Source organism: Tinamus guttatus, unplaced genomic scaffold (assembly GCF_059628265.1).
Source record: "Tinamus guttatus ecotype Peru unplaced genomic scaffold, ASM5962826v1 Tinamus_guttatus_pri_ptg000634l, whole genome shotgun sequence".
NCBI lineage: Eukaryota > Metazoa > Chordata > Aves > Tinamiformes > Tinamidae > Tinamus > Tinamus guttatus.
The window spans coordinates 788803-807140 of NW_028289168.1; the positions used below are offsets into that span (position 1 = coordinate 788803).

An 18338-nucleotide genomic window follows, 5' to 3' on the forward strand; every position below is an offset into this window, starting at 1 on the left:
AAACCGAGAACCATAGGTGACCATCTCTGAGGTTTGCTGCAAGCTTAATCCAAAAATAGTCAATTCTGCTGAGCCGTGCATTTGGGTTCATGGCAAAGAATGTCCTTTTGAAGAAAAAGTTAGGTAGGTTGCGAAAGGAGAGTCCTTCTGGATGTGCTGCCACCTGTGTTAGAAAATGTGCAGGCTTTTAATGCTGAAAAGGCTTTGAGGTCTAGTTAGTCCTATGAGTAAGTGAAACATTAGGGAAGAGTCTTTGGATTTTTCCTGTTTCCTGAGATACTGCTGAGAGCACTCTTAAAGACTTCCTGGAATTCCTTTGCCACAGCTAATTGCAGTGTTGGGTAAAGAGTCCATCTAGCACCCACATGGTCAAATGTCTGCTTTTAATATTGGAGCAGTTTGAGAACAGTAGAGCGTGTGACATCTCAATCAGTGTTTTGTAACTTGTTAAGAAGGTGCGTTGGCCTGATGCGATATTGCATTTTATCTTGATGGGATGTGCATGTTCTTCCTTTACATAAGGTCTGTGCATAGGTCGGGTGGGCAGTTAGTAGCTCTCTTAAATGCAGGTGCTTGGTGGATTTATGTGTCAGATTATGGGGCCTGTGTGCTACCTGTGGTCTTGATTTCATCAGAAGCAAAGCACGCTTTTCTTTTGCTGTGTCACTACTTGTGAAGAGGTGACTAGCCCAACATGGCATTGTATTGCATTCAGGATGGTTCTGGGCTTGCAAGGTTCATAACATGGGGAAATCTTCTACCTTCTAAAGTGTGTCTGCTCTTCCAGCACTGCTAACTCTACTTAATTGATTCTCCTGCATGATTGTTACTCCGTAAGGGTTTTAGATGGCTCTTCACATTTTCCTCCCAGCTTTTTCTTGCTCCTTTTTTTAACCACGGTGGAAGCACACCTAAAGGTAAAAAATGAGAAAAAAGTGACAGCTCGTGAAATGAAGGGCCTTGTGTATGAACAGCTCCATACATTCTTTAAATTTCTTATCAACCAAAAGATTAGAAACAAGCTATTTTTACATGAGAATCTTCAGGTAAGAAGGCTTCAGCAAGGCCTGTGCATGCGTTTATGCACAGGTGTCCCTTTGTCTTCCCAGCAATATGGGAGTCTTTCAAGCAATTTCATCCAGATGTAACCAGAAGCTTGTGGACTCCCAGATGCGACCTTCATGCAAGGCTTGTGAATTAAAGTGGCTGTCTGAGAAGAGAAGGGGAAACCTCAGAAGCCATCTGCCACATGGCTACTAATGCCAGCCATGAGTAGAGAGCAAAAAAAAAATAATAAAAAAATCTCTCTTTCAGAGAGCAATGCTAAATACTCCAGCTGCAGGGCAAACCTCCAGCCAGTCAGCTCTTTCTACTCAACACTGGAAAATCTACCACCAGACATAAACTGCATAACCCCCTAGAATGTAAGTTCTTCCACTTGCCGGCTTGCCTTAAAGAAGCCAGGATCTCCATCATCCTACTAAGCTAACTTGTACCTGAAAATAAAGTTTCTCTTTTCCTCTTTTGGCTTGCTTACTTTTGAGCTTGACTTGCTTGTGCGAAAAGCTACTTTGAGACAGGATTGCTGTGGCAATGCCTGTTTCTCCAAAACACAAACGAGAAAGAGGGAACGGCTGGGCAGTTTCCTTCTGGAAGTGCTTCTGTGGCAGCCTCCTGTTCCCAAGCAGGGGACTTGTTGATGCAGGTTTGAAAGCAGTGTTTGGAAGTGCCTGCTGGTGGGCTGGGGGCTTTATTTCACCCTGTGCTCTGCAGTGATGGGCCTGACAGTGGAGGGGCCACCTCTGACTGCTGTGTAATGGCACATGAGTGACAACAGCCGATTGCTGCTGGGCCTTCCAGTCCCACTGTGGGTTGTGGGAGCTTGTGGGTGCTGAAAGGGAAAGGGGCTGGAGGGAAGTGTTGGCAGAGAATGTCCTTGGTGGGTGCTTTGGGGGAAGCTGGGGCAGGCTGGGTGGGTTTGTTCCCATTTCTGGTGACGATGGACCCTCCTGGTGCCGCAGAGGGGCTGCGCAGCTCTGCCCGCGCGCTGCTGGCACCGACAAACTGTGCGGCAGGGGGTTCTCCCTGGCACCTGCAGCTGTGCCAGGGCAGCAGTGCAGCAGAGCAGGGCTGCGGGGCAGCAGATCTGCTCATCCGCTGCCATGGGCTGCTGCCAGGGGAGAGCGGAGCTGGCTTTGCTTTGGGATCCTTCACTAGTACCCCCCAGGTTCTTCCCAGTGCTCCCAGTGACCCTGGTGTCCCCAGGCACCTGGCAGTGGCCCCCTAAGCTCAGTGCCTTCAAACCCCCTCCCTCCAGTGCCTCTGCTCTCCACTGTCCCCAGGCAGCACCACGCAGGGCCCACATCCCCAGGGAGGCAGGCCCAGGGCCGTTGCCGCACCGCACACAGCCCCACACGGACAGACAGTGACTCTCCTCTCACAGGGACACGGCTTTATTTGCCTCCTGCTCTGCACTGCTGGGCTGCCCTGGCGCAGAGCTCTGCAGCTACTGCCTGTCGAGCACGGGGCTGCTCAACGCGCTCCGGCCTCCAGTGAGCTGCAAAGACACCGACGTTGAGGGGAGCAGCGTGGGCACAAGGCCCCTGATGCCCCACGGTGCCCGGCTGGGGTGTCTTCCCTGACACAAACCCAGGGCCACACAAACCCCCATCCCCAAGCGCCCTGGCTTTTGGCACCCACGGAACCTCTGGGCACCTCGCTAGACAGGCCCCACTGCTGTAGCCACGTGGCTGGGGCTGTGTCCTGGAGCAGGCCTGGCATGGGGACATGGCCACCAGGGCACGGGCATGGCCACAGCCCCGACCTGCCCCAGAGACGGGCCCTGAACCCAACCCGGGGCCTCGGCCAGGAGCAGCGCCTCAGCCCCCCACTGCTGCTCACCCAGGACGTGGACGGCTGCCGCCTGCGGTGCCTGGTGGCTTCCCATGCAGCAGCTCCAAGATGTGCTCAGGAGCCGCTCGAACAGCGCGGGGCAGTCTTGGGCCTGCAACAACACACACTGCAGGCAGCAGGAGCTCATTCCCGTCTCCAAGAGCCCCCTTTGCTCCCCTCTGCCCAATCGCCTGCCCACCCATGGCCAGTCCGGAGGCGACCCCATGACATGGGAGTCACGGGGTGGGCGGCCAGCACAGGGACACAGCCCCAGCGCACAGCTCACTCACCAGGTGTCTGCAGACCTCGTCCTGTGTCTCCTCTGCGCTCAGCCCAGCACTGATGTTGAGACGCCTCCGCAGCCTCTTCGACCCCAGAAATGGGGCGCACAGGTGCAGGGTCACCTTGCAGGCCTGCAAAAGAGCCCCAGGCCCTGTCATGGGGATGCTCTGCACCTGCCCGGGCACTGAGGAAGGAACCTTGCCAGCAGGGCAGCATCACCCAGAGCCCGTGGAGACTCCTGCAGCCCCATGCAGAAGGCAGCATGTGCCCCCATGGCTCAGCCAGCTCCACGGGGCTTTCTGTGGGGTGCCTGGGGCTCTTACATTGCACACAGCTGGGGACGGGTCGCGAAGGTGCAGCACCAGGCTGGGAAAGGCCTCCTCCACCTCCCTGCTGAAAAACGACCTCCTCCCCGAAGCAGAGGAGGCCAGGGTGCCGTAGAGGCCGAAGGCCGAGCAGCGCAGCTCCTCTTCCTCCTGTGACGAGAAAGACCGTCGGGCAGGCTGCTAGCACACACTGCTTGGCACCCGCGCGGCGCTGCCCACAGGGCGGGCGACCGGCGACGGCTGCCCCCTGCCAACAGCAGCCCGCAGGGGACGGCAACCCGCGTGGGCTCCCGCCTGCCCACAGAGAGACAGCGGCTCCACTTACCGCCCCCCAGAGCGCCCGGCAGCTCCTGGCCACCTCTTCAAAGGTAGAGCCCACGGCCCTCGCCTCCAGCTGTCCCAGCACCTTGGTCAGTGCCACCAGGCTCTCCGCAGACACCTTGGGGCTGCCCACGTCCTCCAGGCCCCCGAGCAGCGTTCTCACCACCGTGGCCCAGTGCCTCCGCAGCTGCAGAGCGACACGCATATGAGCTCTTGCCTCTCAGCGCTGCTCCCCGCTGCGGTGCCAGCGGCAGCGCTTTCCAGAGCAAGCCCAGGGGAGAGCCCTGATGCCAGGGCATTGCCTCGGCACAGCCCTGCACCTGCCTCGGCTCCTCGAGCACCTCCGTGCTCCTTCCCAGCTTGACTTGCACTCAAAGCCCACCAGAGGCTGCCTCACCTTGGTGGGTGCTCCTGTGGCCACATTGCCCAGGCCCCTCACGGCCATTCGTCTCACGCTGCTGACAGGGTCGCGCGATCGCTCTGCCAGCGCCTCTAGGAGTGGCGTCACGATCTTCCTCTCCCTCACTAGCTGGTCCTTCATGAGCTGCAATCGAGACACGTGAGTGCTGGCACGGAGCACCCCTCACCTGGGTGAGACGCAGGAAGCCCTGCGAGCCCCCTTGCCCCGCGGCTGCCTCACCTCGGCACAGAACGCGGTGGCTGTGAGCCGCAGGTTCGCCGAGCGGGAACGCAGCCAGCGGAAGAGCCGCTGCACCAGGCGCTGCGGGACCTGCTCCGCGCGCAGCAGCACACTGCGCACAGAGCACCAACAGCCTTGTAGCACGTGCTCACACAGCACGGCCCCGCGGCACCGCTCCCAGCTGCGCCCACCCCGGTGCAGACGCCGCTCGCGCTGGAGCAGAGCTCAGGGCAGGCCCCAGCTCCCGGCAGCCCTTCCTCCAGCACGGTCCCACCAGGGGCTCTCACCTCGCCAGGAGACACACGCCAGTTGTGTGAGCCTGAGGCGCTGCCAAGGACGCCCACGCTCCCTGCTCCCGCAGCAGCCGCAGCCACCGGTGCTCCAGGCTCTTGGCCAGCACCAGCTCCAGTGCCTCCACAAACAGGCTGCAGGGAGAAGCCAAGGAAAGCTCCAGGGGCAGCACTTTGTGGGAAGCTGCTCTTTAGCACAGCGCCACGATGGACTCCAGCTGCAACACTCAGCTGAGGTGCAGAAACGGCCCAATGCCCGGCGCACTGCCCTACAGAGCCCAGTCCCACCTACCCCGGAGGCAGCCCAGCACCAGGGCAATAGGCAGGTGCTCCTGCAAGGCCATGGGCCACACACAGAGATTCTGCCCCTGCTGCTCCTCACCTGCCCGGTGGGTCACTCCTCCTCAGTTCTCGGAGGGGCAGGTCCATTTCCTCGCTGAGCGTTTCACTGAGCTGCTCCAGGAGGCTTGGAAGCAGCCAGGGAAGCAGGCGCCGAACCAGGGTGTCACACCTCAGTGCTGACACCACCTCACAGAGGGCGCGAGTGATCTACAGAGAAATTCAACCAAGAACTGCCTGGTAAAACAAGGCCATTGCCCACGGACCATGTCCCCATGACAGCCTGGGGGCTTTTACTCTCTCTAGTTCTCACTGCAGGGAGAGCCTTTCAGCCTGGCAGCCACAAGCTGTCCCGGCTCCCCACGCTGCTACCACACCAGCTCAGCACCCCACGAGGCTCCACGGGCCCTCACAAAGGGCAGGAATCCCGCTCGCACTCAAGCACCGCTTGGAAAGCACGTGCAAAGCGGCACGGCCGCCGGGGCTGCTGGCCATACCATGTGAGGCTCCAGGGCAGCCCGGCTGCTGCCCAGCTCCCCAGCGCAGCAGTCGGTCCCGTTGCTCTTCCCGGCTGCCCCCAACTTCTGCGTTAAACGGATGAGGATTGGGCAGCCCATGGCGCTTCTCGCCAGGCTCCTCCACACCTCTGCTGTGTTGCTGCAAAGGAACACACGCCAGCACGTGAGCCGGCATCCCTGGCTACCCAAGGTACCTCTGGAGAAGCCACACACCCTCCTTGTGCCCACGGGACTGCCGGTGCCCAGGTCCCAACAGGGACACGAGCTGCAGCACTCAGCCTTGCGCGGGGCAAAAGCACTGGCTGCCGAGAGGGCCGCCCATGCAGACGAGCCCCGCGGCTGGCTCTGACGGCAGCGGGAAGGGCGGCTGCACAGACCTGTCCATGGGCAGTGGTGTCTGCAGGAGGCTGCCCAGCACCGGCTCTTGGTGAGAGCGGCACAGCAGGACCATGGCCCGCAGCACCACGCGCCGGGGAGTGCTCTGCTGGGTGCTCCGCAGGCACGTGCACAGGGTAGACATGATCTCAGGCACCTGAAAGGAGGTTGGCGAGAGAGAAAGGCTCGGTGCGTCCTTTCCCCGTTGTGCCTTAGGGCCAACACGCTACCTCAGAGAACAGCCAAAGGCAAACCTAAAAAATGTCTCTCTCACCTCCTCCTGGAATATCTTGTCGACACAATCCCCCAGGAAGGTCAGTGTCCACCGACCCGCAGCCCACATGCACATGGGCCTGGCGCACAGCAGGCTCTCCACGATGCTGTTCATGAAGCCTGTGGCCTGGCCTCGGGGGAAATGTTTGCAGACAAGCTGGAAAGAAATCAGAAACACAAGTGAGCATGTCACAGGAGTTGCTCAGATGCAAAACACGTGTCTTGAGAGCAGCACTCCCACACACACGTGCACACCAACATATCATGGTCCCCGTCCTGCTTTTCGAGGGCCAGGTACCTTGGCAATGTTGGTGGAGGTTGCCAAGAGAGGCCCAGAGGTGACGGCGCTGAGTCTCGCGGACAGAGATGCAACCTGGGTCCACGGCATCTCTACCATGTTTTCGGCTGGAACTATAAGAAAGGGGTGTGACGTTGATGGGGAGCTATCAGAAAGGGCAGTGACGTTCATGGGGAGCCAACCTCCGGATCCCTGGGCACTGAGCAAGGACATGAGGGAGGCCAGCAAAGGCCACGCAAAGCCAGGGTCCCCCAAGTCAACACAGTGTCTTTGCAAGCTGGACAAGGTGCTACAGCGCAGGGGGACAGGGCCTGGTGCTGGGCTCCTTCCCGCAGGGAGCAGCAGGGGCAGCCCTGCCTATTCCTCTCACCAACTCTCTGGAGAAGGAAGCAGAGGCAGGTCGCTGCCCGCCGACGGGATGCGGCCGATTCCTCGCATGTCAGAGGCCCCAGCAGCCCCACCAAGGAGCCAAACTCTTGGCAGGTGCCGCCTCGCTGCGGGAGCAAGACACAGGCACAAGGTCACCGACATCGCCACGGCCGCTGGCCCTCTCCCGACTGCAGCGCCCCGAGCACTGGCGGAGCCGGGCGGGAACAAGGGGCCACCCTGCAGCCCTGGGACACCCAGAACCCGCCGCCCGCCCACGCAGGGCTCCCGGCACAGGGTCCCCGCTCACCCTCTGCTCGCGCCCCTCTTCGCAGGTGCCCAGCACCTGCACACACACTTGCAGTGCTCCCTCCCGCTCACACAGGTAGGCCGAGGTGAGCCAGCGCCGCAGGACCTGCCACAACAGCATCTGCTTCACCACAGCCTGAATTTTGCCCTGCACCACTCCCCAGGGGCCCTACTGCTTTTGTGGCCCTGCTTTCCCTGGGCATCGCAGCCCCACGTGAGGAGCCCTTGCCGTGGCCACCTCCCCACTCCAGCCTCTCGCCAAAGGCAGCCTTCATTTGTGCATCAGCCCTTGCTCACAGCTGCACAAGCGGGAGAAGCTCTGCTCATCTAGGGGGCTGCAGGACACTGCAAGCTGCCTGCAAGAACATTGCTGCAGACGGGAAAAGCATGGATGCAAACCTAGGGCGCCTGAAACTAGGACCATTTCACTTCCGACTGATGTGCATGGATGGCACGGAGTTAGAGAAGAGCTCCCCTCCATGGACCAGGCCCACAGGCGTCATTCCCCTGGCTCTGCCGTGTTCTGGCAGCAGCAACGCCTTCCGCGCTGCCCCAGGGCACTCACCTGCACCACGTCCCCCAGGCAGATGGGGACTGGCTCTGCCTGCAGGAGGGCTGCTGTGAGCTGTCCCAGGGCTTGCAGGGATGGCACCTGTCACCAGAAAGCAGAGGAGAGGCCATGTACCCCACAAAGATGCCACAGCAGCCAGTGCTGATTCCCATTCCCAGTGTGGGGTGCCTGGTGCTGGTTCCCCTCTCAGGGGTGACCCAGAAGGCCAGCACCTACCACTGTGCGTGAAGCAGCTGCCACCGTCTTCGCTCTCACGTGCATCTGGTCGGGGCAACGAAGGCACAGGACGGCCTGGCAGCACTGAGCCAGGAGGCTGCACTTTTCCCTCCTGCTCAGACAGGGTTTCAACTTGCTGCCAGGAGAAAAGGGCAGAGAACACAGAGAGGGGCTTACTAGCACTCCCCAGAGTGAGGCAGAGGACAGCTGCCTTTGGCCCAACCCACAACCCCAAACCCGCAGCCCCAGCCGGAGCAGCCAGCTGTGCTGGGACACACACTGGCACCCGCAGTGCCAGGAACAGACCCTACCTCAAATGCTCCATGGCCACGAGGGCCCGGGGCTGCACCGGGGACTCCTGCGGCTCCTCCTGGATCACCTCCTGCAGGGCACAGACAGGCACAAGGTGGGCAGTGGGCAGGAGAGCGGGGGAACTCCTGCCAGGCCGAGCCATGGGCTGAGCTGGCCGAGACCACAGACACCAGCCCTGCCGCCCCCTCACAACTCCCACAAAGGCTCTACAGCACCGCGGCCCCAGCTCTGGGCACTCACCACCAGGGTCTGCAGCAGCTCCCGCTTGCGGCAGAGCTCAAACTTGGGGCTGGCCCCTGCAGCCCGGATGGCTGTGCTGATTTCAGTGATGCTCTGCACCAGGGAGAGCTTCAGCTGCGCATCCTGATGCCAGGGAAGAAAAATCCACTTTGAGCTCCTCAAAGGGCCCAGGGCAGAAAGAACAAGGGAGACGGAGGCAATCTGTCTCCAAGCACAGTGCGTGGAGGACACTGCACCCTCTGGGAGCCCTGCGGAGCCTGGCGTGACACCTGCACTCTACCAGGAATCCTCCTCTTCCCTCCCAACAAGAAGCCTCCCAAGGGGAGGGAAGCAGCTGCCTTGGCTGTCTCCCGGGAAGACCCCATGGACCCCGGCCCAGGGGAGCAGGGCGGGCAGCACTGGCACCGCTGGGGCAGGAGAGGGGCACACGGGAAGCACAAGGAGAGGCTGGAGCTGATGGCAGCGCCCTGGCTCTGCCACGCGCCTCAAGCCCTCACCTGGCCGCCCTCCTGATAGAGCCACAGGACGTTGCCCACGATGTCTGTCCCCACGTGGGCCAGCAGCTGCTCCTTGGGAGCTCGCAGCGCCATCCGACCATAAACCACCATGAGCGCCGCGCGGGTAGCCCGGGTCGTCACCGTGTCGCTCTGCCAGGGGTTCGCCGGAGAAGCCCAGTGAAGCACCGAGACGACAGCCCGCAGCCCCGCTCTGCCCAGGACCCTCCGTGCTCCCAAGAGGGGAGCTACCCGAGCCCAATCAGCCATGCAGCTCCCCACACACTTTCTGGCAACTACCCACAGCAACTCCCAGGGCCCTTTACCTTCTGGGGTTGCAGAGTTCCCAGGAACTGCTCCACAGATGACAAGGCCAGCTGAAAGTGCCCCTCAGCACAGCGGGACACAACTGAAACTATTCCCTACAACGCAGCAAAAGTGGGGAGTCACTCTCTCCACAGTGCCCAGCCCTGGCCAGCTCCACCAGCCAGGTAGGACCTTTCCTGATGTAATGGCAGTGAACAGAAATGCAGCAGGGCCAGAGCAGGGCACACAGAGCCCCTGAACCCCAGGGCATGCAGCACAACATGAGGAACCCTCACCTGTGCCTCCCACAGCTCCAGGAAGTTTGCAGTTTGCAGGTGTCCCAGGGTCTGCTCTTGTACGAAGCCAGAACTCCTGCAAGCTGCCAGGGCTGTGCCGAGTGCCTTGTACAGGAACCGCTGCAAGAGAAGAGGCCAGGCCCCAACTGCAGTGACAGCCCGGCCTGGCGGGACAGGGCCAGCCCATGGCAGCCCCATGGTGCCAGGACCGCCGAGGCACCTGCAGCACCAACAGCAGCCTCTGGCCAGTCTGGCCCCAGGACCAGCTTAGCATGGAGGGGGCACAAGCGCCTTCCTGAGCAAAGAGAGAGGGCAGGGGCAAAACCAGGCACAGAGCAGAGCAGCATCGCTGACCCGAGTCCTGTCCGGCATCCCCCAGGGTTTTGTCACCGCAGCCCTCGGGGTACGTGAACAGCAGCAATACTGCACAGGCAACAAACCTTTTCCCAGGACAGGCGCGGAGAGCAGCCCAGCTGACGGCTTATTTCCCGGCTAAGGTCAATAATCCAGACGTCGCTCGCAACGAGGTCCAGTGACACTCGCAGGAACTAGGGTGAAGCGGGAGATGAAGCAAATGCCCCCCTGCTCCTGGCCAGGACCTTTTGCACACCGCAGTGACCCTGGAGAGGGCCGGGGCAGAGCACCCCCTCGCAACTGCCCCTCTGCCCACCGGCCCCTCCTGTAACTGCCCCTCGCTCTTCCCCTCAGGAGCCACTCCAGCCCCATGGGCACTGCACATGCCAGGAGCAGGCAGTGCCACGGCACAGGGCGCTGTGTAGGAGGCTTCTGCCCCTGTCTCCAGCTGCCTTTATGCCCAGCCGTTCTGCACATGCCAAGAGCAGCTCTTCCCAGCCAGTAGCACCCATGGCCAGGGCAGGCACTGGCGCCTCGGGACCTGCTTGTGCCACTCAGTGCCTCAACAGGGAGCTCTGAGGTTCCTCCCAGCACTTTTCCTGGCCTTGCTTGCCCCATTCACGTGTATCCCCACAGGGATACTGTACCTTCAGCAGAAGGCTCTCCCATTCTGCCATGTTGAGGTTTCTCGCAGTTGTTCCTGCAAAGCCAAGAAATCAGAAGCCCTTGCTGCTATTCCAGCACCGTGTCTCATGTCCCACAGCCTCAGGCCATCGGGCTGGTAAGTGCTGGCAAATACAACTTCATCCCCTCCTCCAGACTCGGCGCTGCCCTCTCCGTGCGCAGCCTCTCCCTCCCGCGGGCACTTTACCTGCCAGGTGCTGCAGCAACAGGGGGATCTCTGCAGCCCAGCTCGCCCCCACGCACCCGTGGATCCTGCTGGGAAGCGCCTGCAGCAGCTGCAGGGCCGCAGCGCCACGGCCACCGCCTGCGTGGGGAGTCACCGCTGCCACCACCTAGGGCAGAGATGGGCTTGTGCAAGCCGCAGGAGCCGTGGCCACCCCGCAGGCAGGCGGGCAAGGAGGCTGGCATTGCCCCGGATGCCAGGAGGCAGCCGACAGCCTCGCCTGAGCGCTGCCATCCCCCGGGAGGAACAGGAGCTCCCAATGGGCAGGGGCAGCCCAGGCACCCTCTGACATCCTCCTGCCTCCTCCCAGGGTGCCCTGCACTGGCCGCGGCACCATCTCTCCTGCCTCTCCCCTCTCTGCAGCCACAAAAGCGCTTTCCTGGGGCCCTGTTACTCACCAACAGGCGAACCAGCAGGGCCTGAGGCGCTGGCAGAGCAGCTGTGGGCACAAAGAAAAGCCACGTGAGACGCCCAGCCCCACCAGGCCCTGCCCACACCATGTCCTGCAGCCCCATGCACAGCTGAAGGGGACCCCAGCTGCGCCACCTGCGCCTTCGCTGCCCACCTTGCTCCTCAGACTCCAGGAGCTCGTGTGCTGCCTCCTCTTCACAGCATTCTGCTCCCTCCCGCCTCTTGGCCAGTGCACACAGGCAGTGGCAGAGCGGGACCAGCATGCCCGTGTACTGGGCCGGCACCACATACCGCAGCAGTTTGGGCCACAGGAGCTGCAGGCAAGAACTGGGCCACTGAGCACGCCGCTATTTCCACCTCTCCCTCCCAGTCTGCCTGTTATTGACGCTTCTGTGGCACCAGTCCAGCCCCTCAGTCTCACCCCAGCTGCCTCCTCCACCTTCTCTCCCTATCACCCACCCAGCTTTGTTCCCCTTTCCCCTCGCTTTGGCTGCCTGCTTGCTGAGAGCGGCCACCACAACTCACCCTGGGGACAGCTCACCTCCCTGCTGCAATGGGGTGCCCTGTGGCCCCACCAGTCCCTATGTCTCATTTACAGAAGGCAGCCAAGACGTGCCCAGCCATGCTCCTTTCAGCCACAGCATGCGCTGAACAAGCAAGGGCAGCCCTAGCTCTTCTTGGCTGCGTTAGGGGCTAGGATGGGCGGTGTAAAAACACAGGGGAAAGAGAAGAAGCAGCAGCGTCCAGCAGCAGACAACTCACTTTGGCTACTGCTCCGGTGGAGACATCCAGTGTGCCCAGGATGTGCATGCACAGACGCCGAATGGCCTTTTCTTCCTGGGCCTCCAGCTCAGAAAGGTTTCCTGATGTCTGCAGGACAGAAGTGGGAAACACCCGTTGATGCCCATTCCCAGCCCTCTGGGTACACGGCGAGGGGAGGCTGCTCCCACTGTGGCACCAGTGTCATTGCTCCTGCTCACCAGGCAGAACACCCAATGCTAGGGATGCCCATGGCACCACTGCGGCATGGGACATAGACCAGTGCCATCCTCTGCCCTTACCAGTTTGTCTGAGGAACGGCTGAACTCAGTGAAGATGTGCCCCACCACGTCCCATGCCGAGCAGCCCGGGGCGCTGGAGTGCAGCAGCTCCTCAATGAAACGCAGCACTGCTGTTCTCACCTGTGGCAGGGGCAGCAGTCACAACCCGCACCAAACGCACGGGTTTGACGGCCTTCCCAGCGCTGCAGCCCCTCTGGCCAGGTCGAGACAATGAGGGAGCAGCAGCAGCCCTTGCTCCAGAGCCGCCACTGGGCTCCGGCCCCAGGCCCTGCCTTTGGCTGCTGCTTTGGCCTTGCCAGCTTCTGCCCTGGGGAAAGGGCTGCTCGGCCGCTGCAGCGGTACCGTCCCTGTCCAAACCAGCTCACCTGCGCTGTGGGGTCATGGCACACGGACTGTGCCAGCTTCACCAACACTGGCATGTTCTCCCTCGCATTGGGGACTGCAAGACACAAGGGGAGGCGGCTGCTGAGGATGAGCCACCATTTTCGGAGGGATTTGTCACAGCTCCCTGGCTTTTTATGCGCAAATGGGGCAGAAAAGTGGGGCCACATTGCCAATTCAGAGGAAGCAGCAGCATCCCAGGGGCACTCCCTTTCTCCAGCACGTCTTACTTACTGTTAGAACAGACCAGAGCTTGCAGCATTTGCACGGCGGCCGTGCGATCAGCCCTGCTCCCGTTCCTCAGCTTGTAGTAGAGGAACACAATCACCTCCTCTGGGCAGATTTGGGCTGCAGGGAAGACATCATGCTTGGCGTTAGCGGCCAGCATCCCACACCTGCACGTTGGCAGGACAGCAGCCGGGACACGGCGGCGCGGGGCCGGCTCTCCTTCCCTACCCTGCAGCACGACGCAGCGGCACAGCTCTGCTCGGTGCTCTGGGCTGGGCGGCTCCACCTCATCACAGAGCTGTGGGGACAAGGTGTGTTTTAGGGAAAGCCAGAGCAGCGTGGAGGGAGACAGAAACAAGTTGTGCTCCCAGTGATCCTCTCACGAGCAGCTCTGGCCACAGACCCACAACCAAAAGCCCAGAGCCCCCAGCACGTGCAGGCCAGCGACGCAGCATCAGGCCTTACCTGCTCGTGCACAGCAGCGTTGATGGCCAGAAGCCTGGTGCGAGGCACGTGGCTCTGAACGTCTGCCACGGCCCCCAGGAAATAGCGCAGACTCTGCAAGGGAGCACGGGAGGGAGAGGGCAGCTGTCACCGCCAGCCATGGGGAAAGGAAATTGGCCCCGCTGGGAGCTGCCTCGGCCTGAGCCCACTCCCAGGGAGACCCCAGCCTGCACGGGGCTGCTGGCTCAACCACAAGGTCTCTCTCCCCCCTGCAGCCCTGCTGGGATGGCCTTTCCTGGCACACCATCCCCCTCACACCTCTCCCATCACAGGGGCTGATCACGGCCCTGCCTGTGAGGACAGAGCTCCCTATGCCCCCCGACACAGAGGTGGCACAGCCTCCCCTCCCGAGCCACTTGTCCCAGGATCCATCCTCTCCATCCTGGCCTCCTGCTGTGCCGTTTCTTCTAACAAGCCCCTGCAAAGCCCCAGATCCCTCTGCCTGCTCAAAGGTATTAAAACATACAGAGCTCCTGTTCCTTCCAGCACCCTGCAGCTCTCCAACACCTTGCACCATCCCCACGGCCCCAGCAGTGCTGTGCCCCTCGCAGTGCCTCACCCTGGTCACCCCAGCGGGGTCCCGCACTTCCCGGTACTGATGCAGCAGCCAGGGAAGCCTCTGCCATGCGCGCTCGCGGTGCTCCTCCAGGCGCACGAGGACACTCATCATGGCCCCCACGGCCCGGAGCACAGCCTGCTTGCCCTGATGAGGAACAGGGACACGCCACGTCGAGGGCTCAGCGTCTCTCCAGCACTTGCCTCTCCCACACACCAGCCTGCCCTTCCCATGTGGAGTCCTCCCCTTCCCCTTCACCCCTGCTACAAGGGCTCGCTCACCAGCACAGGGAGCATCCCCTCCTGCAGCCCCAGCCCACCCTGTCAAACGCTCCCAGGATTTGGGCTCTTCCCAGCAGGCAGCCCCATCCTCCATGCTGACGCCTCAGGGCCACCATGGACAGCTGCACTCCTGCCCACAGCCTGGCACCGCTTGCCCCACTGCATGGCCTGCAGACTCCCCTCTCGGGCACTTCCGTGGCCAGCCTGCTCCCTTTGGCTGCTCGCACAGCCCCTCCAGCCCCCACGGGCGCCCTCGCTGCTGCGGCCCGTGGCTGCTGGGGCAGCAGCGCTCACCTCTTCCTCTTTGCAGCCCTGCCAGTTCTCGCCCACGTAGCAGAAGAGCAGGTGGACGGGGGCGCAGAGCTGGGCAGCTCCCACGCGAGGGAAGGCGCATTTCTCCCACTCGCGGAAGTACATATTTATGCTGCTGCACCACTGCTCCAGGACTGCAGCATGGGAAAGGAAACAGCATCGTGTCACAGTCTCTGGCCGGCAGGAGACCTTGCAGCGGTCCCCAAGCCTGCTTCGCGCCCAGGCCAGGGGTGCCAGGGCTCAGTGCAGGAGATTGTGTTTCAGGGGCATCATGAGCCATGGTCTAAGACACCCGGATTGAAATGCTGGATTGTTTCTCCCCTCTCCCACCGCAGTACCATCTCCTCTGCACAGCCTTGCTCCTTGTTTTCTTCCCAAACGGTCCCTCTCACGGCGCTTCCCACTCCCAGCCGTGCCCACCCCAAGAGCCCAGCAAGGCACCCAGGGCCACCCTGGCCCCTTCCCGTCTCTGTGGGCCCTGCCGTGATGCCGACACTCACCACCGCAGACGGCGCGCGGCACCCGGCCGCTCCGCGCCTCGCTCAGCGCCCTGTGCAGGGTCGCCAGCGTCACTGCTGCGAAGGGCATGCACTGCAGGGCTGCGGAGGGGGCAGTCCCGATCAGGCAGAGCTGCCACAGCCCGTGGGCTCTGTGCCCTGGTAGTTTTGTGTGCCAGGACCAGGGCTGTGGGGCCCTGAGGCCACGGGGCCATGCTGGCAGGGGATGGGAGAACTGGCGCTGCGCTAGGGGAGCCTATGGCATGAGGAGATTCCTGCCAGGGCACCCGCATGTGGGCACCTTCCCCAAGGGGTGCAGGGAAGCCCTGGGCATGACACGGGGCAAAGCCTGGCACATTTGGTCTCCAGCAGGTTCCCTCCAGCCCAGCCCAGACATTTTGGGCAGCTACAGGAGTTGTGTCTCCCGCTGGGCACCCACAGAAACGCAGAGCATCAGGCTGGGAACTCTACCGTAGCGGGCAGCCACATTCCGCAGGGTGACGAGCACCACCTCCGCCGACACCTCCTGCAGGCTCCTCAGGTGGCCCTGCAGCGCGGACACCACCTCGCACAGGTGGAAGCGGGCCAGGGCCACCAGGACGTCACTCGCTGCCGTCCTCACAGCGGCTGTCACACCCTGGAACACAACAGCTCCTGCACGGCGCGAGCACGACCAGCTGTGCCCCGCGCTCAGTCTCCAGGCACCACATAGATCCCGTGACACGATTCCCACTGCCCCTCGCTCCCAAACAGCCCACGACCGCCTCTCTGCACAGCTCCGGGTACCTCCCCAAGCCCCACAAGCAAGGACACGTCCCAAAGACTGTCCGTAAGACAGCTGGGCACCTGCATCCGGAGTCTCACTAAGAGAGAACAAGCTCACCTGGACCGCTCGCAGGTCTGCAGACACCGCTGCTACGAGCCTGTCTACGACAGAGCTCTGCAGACAGCTCTGAGAGCCACACAAGATGCTCTCCAGCTGGCGGTAGGTCTCCTCTCGACCGCCCTGGGGACACATCACACACCATGTGGTGGGACCTGCAGCCCTCAGCAGCTCCGGGATGGTGAGGCCGTGCTCAAGCTGGCGGCACCTCTCAGCACAGCCGTTAGGAGCGGCTGGGAATCCTGCGCTGGGATTTCCTGACCACAACCCAAGCCCCAACTCCGGCACCACCGTCACCTCCCGCAGGAAAGAAGGGTATGTGGAAGCGACTGCCCAACACCATGGCAGGATCGGTGTTTGCAGTGAGGCAGGGGACAGAGGTGCCATGGAGGGAGGACCACCCATGGCATCAGGGCAGCAGGGTGCTGTGGGGAGCCCTCCAGCCTCATGGGACAGCCCCAACTCAGTTATTCTTACCTAGGTGTAGGACCCTGAACTTCATGAGGCCCAACTCTCCAGCCTGTTCGTTTCCCTCGGAATGGCTGCACAGAGGTGTGGGGTATCAGACACTGCTCCCAGTTTGGGACTATAAGGACACTTGCTAAGTGTGCGCTCATCCCCTTCATTCAGGTGATTAATCAAGTAGCTGGACAAGACTGAATCCAATATCGACATCTGGGGAAGACCAATAGCTACAGGCCTCCTCCATTTCCTTGAGCCTTTTCTTAAAAGCAGCTTCCTCCAAAGAGCAGCCTTCAGGCACCGCACTGGGTGGAACTTTCTGCTTTTAATGACAGAGTGAGGGAGTCAGCTCTGACCCAGACTTAGACACCAATTTATTTGGAAACCATATGAGACAAAGTAGTCTAATTCAAGGACGAACAAATCCAACCATTTGTGTAGCAGCATGTTAACAAATGCTAGTAATACTAAATCTAATAAACATAAAGAAACATTGCTCAGTCCTGGTACATGATACAGTGGGATTCACATGTGGAGAGCAACATCAGTATTACCATTTCTGAATAACGTCCATGAAATTACTTTCCTCAGGGCATCCTTGAGCTCCCTGTTCCTCAGGCTGTAGATGAGGGGGTTCAGAGTTGGAGGCACCACCGAATACAGAACAGCCAGCACCAGATCCAGAGATGGGGACGAGATGGAGGGGGGCTTCAAGTACGCAAACAGAGCAGTGCTGATGAACAGGGAGACCACAATCAGGTGCGGGAGGCACATGGAAAAGGCTTTGTGCTGGCCCTGCTCAGAGGGGATCCTCAGCACAGCTCTGAAGATCTGCACGTAGGACAACACAATGAAAATGAAACACCCAAAGCCTAAACAGGCACTAACCTCAAGAAGCCCAACTTCCCTGAGGTAGGAGTGTGAGCAGGAGAGCTTGAGGATCTGGGGGATCTCACAGAAGAACTGCTCCACCACATTGCCTTGGCAGAGGGGTAGGGAAAATGTGTTCCCAGTGTGCAGGAGAGCATAGAGAAGATTAGATGCCCAGGCAGCTGCGGCCATTTTGATGCAAGTTCTGCTGTCCAGGAGGACACCATAGTGCAGGGGTCTGCAGATGGCAACGTAGCGGTCATAGGCCATGACTGTGAGGAGAGAATACTCAGCTGAAATGAAAAATGCAAACATGAAGAACTGTGTTGCACATCCCCAGTAGGAAATGGCCCTGGTGTCCCACAGAGAATTGGCCATAGATTTGGGGACAGTGGTAGAGATGGAGCCAAGGTCAAGGAGGGAGAGGTTGAGGAGGAAGAAGTACATGGGGGTGTGGAGGCGGTGGTCGCAGGCTACGGCTGTGATGATGAGGCCGTTGGCCAGGAGGGCAGCCAGGTAGATGGCCAGGAAGAGCGAGAAGTGCAAGAGCTGCAGCTCCCATGTGCCTGCGAATGCCAGGAGGAGGAAGTCGGTAAAAGAGCTGCTATTCAACATTTGCCTCCCTCGTGTCATTAGGAACTGTCCAAAGAAGAGAAGTTAGTGAGAAGTCAGAACTAACTCTTCAAGACAAAAAAAAAAAAAAAAAAAAAAAAACAGGAAAACAAAAGAACTCCCAAGTTATTCAGTTTTCATACACTCTCCCCCCACATAGTCAAACACTGCCTCTCTCTTTATTGAAAGGATCTCTTTTTTTCAGTACATGAGTTCTGCTTTGCACTGGATGAGTTTTTAAGGAGAACAAAAAGAACAAAACAACTGCAAAAAAAACCCTCTGAATTCATTCAGTTTTCAAACATCCCCAAATTAACAATGTCATTTCCAAGAGGCTCTTAGCGCAGTTTCTTTG

At 60.5% G+C, this 18338-nt stretch overlaps 3 protein-coding genes and 1 pseudogene across 3 annotated transcripts; all 4 read right to left on the reverse strand.

The window, feature by feature from the left end:
* Positions 1-1124: 1124 nt before the first annotated feature.
* LOC148592135 (protein maestro-like) lies at positions 1125-4266 on the reverse strand. The gene is made up of 7 exons (XM_088535600.1): positions 4219-4266; positions 3826-4008; positions 3498-3650; positions 3183-3305; positions 2902-3004; positions 2706-2774; positions 1125-1210 (listed from the first exon to the last, which is right to left on the reverse strand). Exons 1-7 carry the CDS (start codon positions 4264-4266, stop codon positions 1125-1127), a joined length of 765 nt encoding a protein of 254 aa, XP_088391726.1.
* A 138-nt stretch (positions 4267-4404) lies between these two features.
* On the reverse strand, positions 4405-8505 carry LOC148592136 (maestro heat-like repeat-containing protein family member 2A; annotated as a pseudogene).
* A 9-nt stretch (positions 8506-8514) lies between these two features.
* On the reverse strand, positions 8515-16174 carry LOC148592137 (maestro heat-like repeat-containing protein family member 2B). The gene is made up of 20 exons (XM_088535601.1): positions 16040-16174; positions 15628-15793; positions 15160-15258; positions 14642-14793; positions 14070-14213; positions 13472-13564; positions 13235-13304; positions 13013-13126; positions 12763-12836; positions 12398-12517; positions 12099-12206; positions 11491-11650; positions 11324-11364; positions 10890-11034; positions 10666-10718; positions 10105-10212; positions 9665-9784; positions 9389-9484; positions 9066-9215; positions 8515-8691 (listed from the first exon to the last, which is right to left on the reverse strand). The coding sequence occupies exons 1-20, from the start codon at positions 16172-16174 to the stop codon at positions 8515-8517; spliced, it is 2325 nt and encodes a 774-aa protein (XP_088391727.1).
* Positions 16175-17026: 852 nt separating this feature from the next.
* On the reverse strand, positions 17027-17986 carry LOC148592138 (olfactory receptor 14C36-like). Its single transcript, XM_088535602.1, has one exon. The coding sequence runs from the start codon at positions 17984-17986 to the stop codon at positions 17027-17029; it is 960 nt and encodes a 319-aa protein (XP_088391728.1).
* Positions 17987-18338: the final 352 nt, after the last annotated feature.

What these genes read in the sequence shown, in the direction of transcription:
- LOC148592135 (XM_088535600.1), bottom strand. Translation starts at nt 4,266, where the DNA reads ATGGCCGTGAGGGGCCTGGGCAATGTGGCCACAGGAGCACCCACCAAG. An exon ending in CGTCCCCAGCTGTGTGCAAT is followed by an intron (nt 3,306 to 3,497) that starts GTAAGAGCCCCA and finishes GCTCTTTTGCAG; the next exon opens with GCCTGCAAGGTGACCCTGCA. An exon ending in ACGAGGTCTGCAGACACCTG is followed by an intron (nt 3,005 to 3,182) that starts GTGAGTGAGCTG and finishes GTGTTGTTGCAG; the next exon opens with GCCCAAGACTGCCCCGCGCT.
- LOC148592137 (XM_088535601.1), bottom strand. Translation starts at nt 16,174, where the DNA reads ATGTGTCCCCAGGGCGGTCGAGAGGAGACCTACCGCCAGCTGGAGAGC. An exon ending in CCACCGGAGCAGTAGCCAAA is followed by an intron (nt 11,651 to 12,098) that starts GTGAGTTGTCTG and finishes TCTTGCCTGCAG; the next exon opens with CTCCTGTGGCCCAAACTGCT. An exon ending in TGGAGCTGTGGGAGGCACAG is followed by an intron (nt 9,485 to 9,664) that starts GTGAGGGTTCCT and finishes GCTGCGTTGTAG; the next exon opens with GGAATAGTTTCAGTTGTGTC.
- LOC148592138 (XM_088535602.1), bottom strand. Translation starts at nt 17,986, where the DNA reads ATGTTGAATAGCAGCTCTTTTACCGACTTCCTCCTCCTGGCATTCGCA.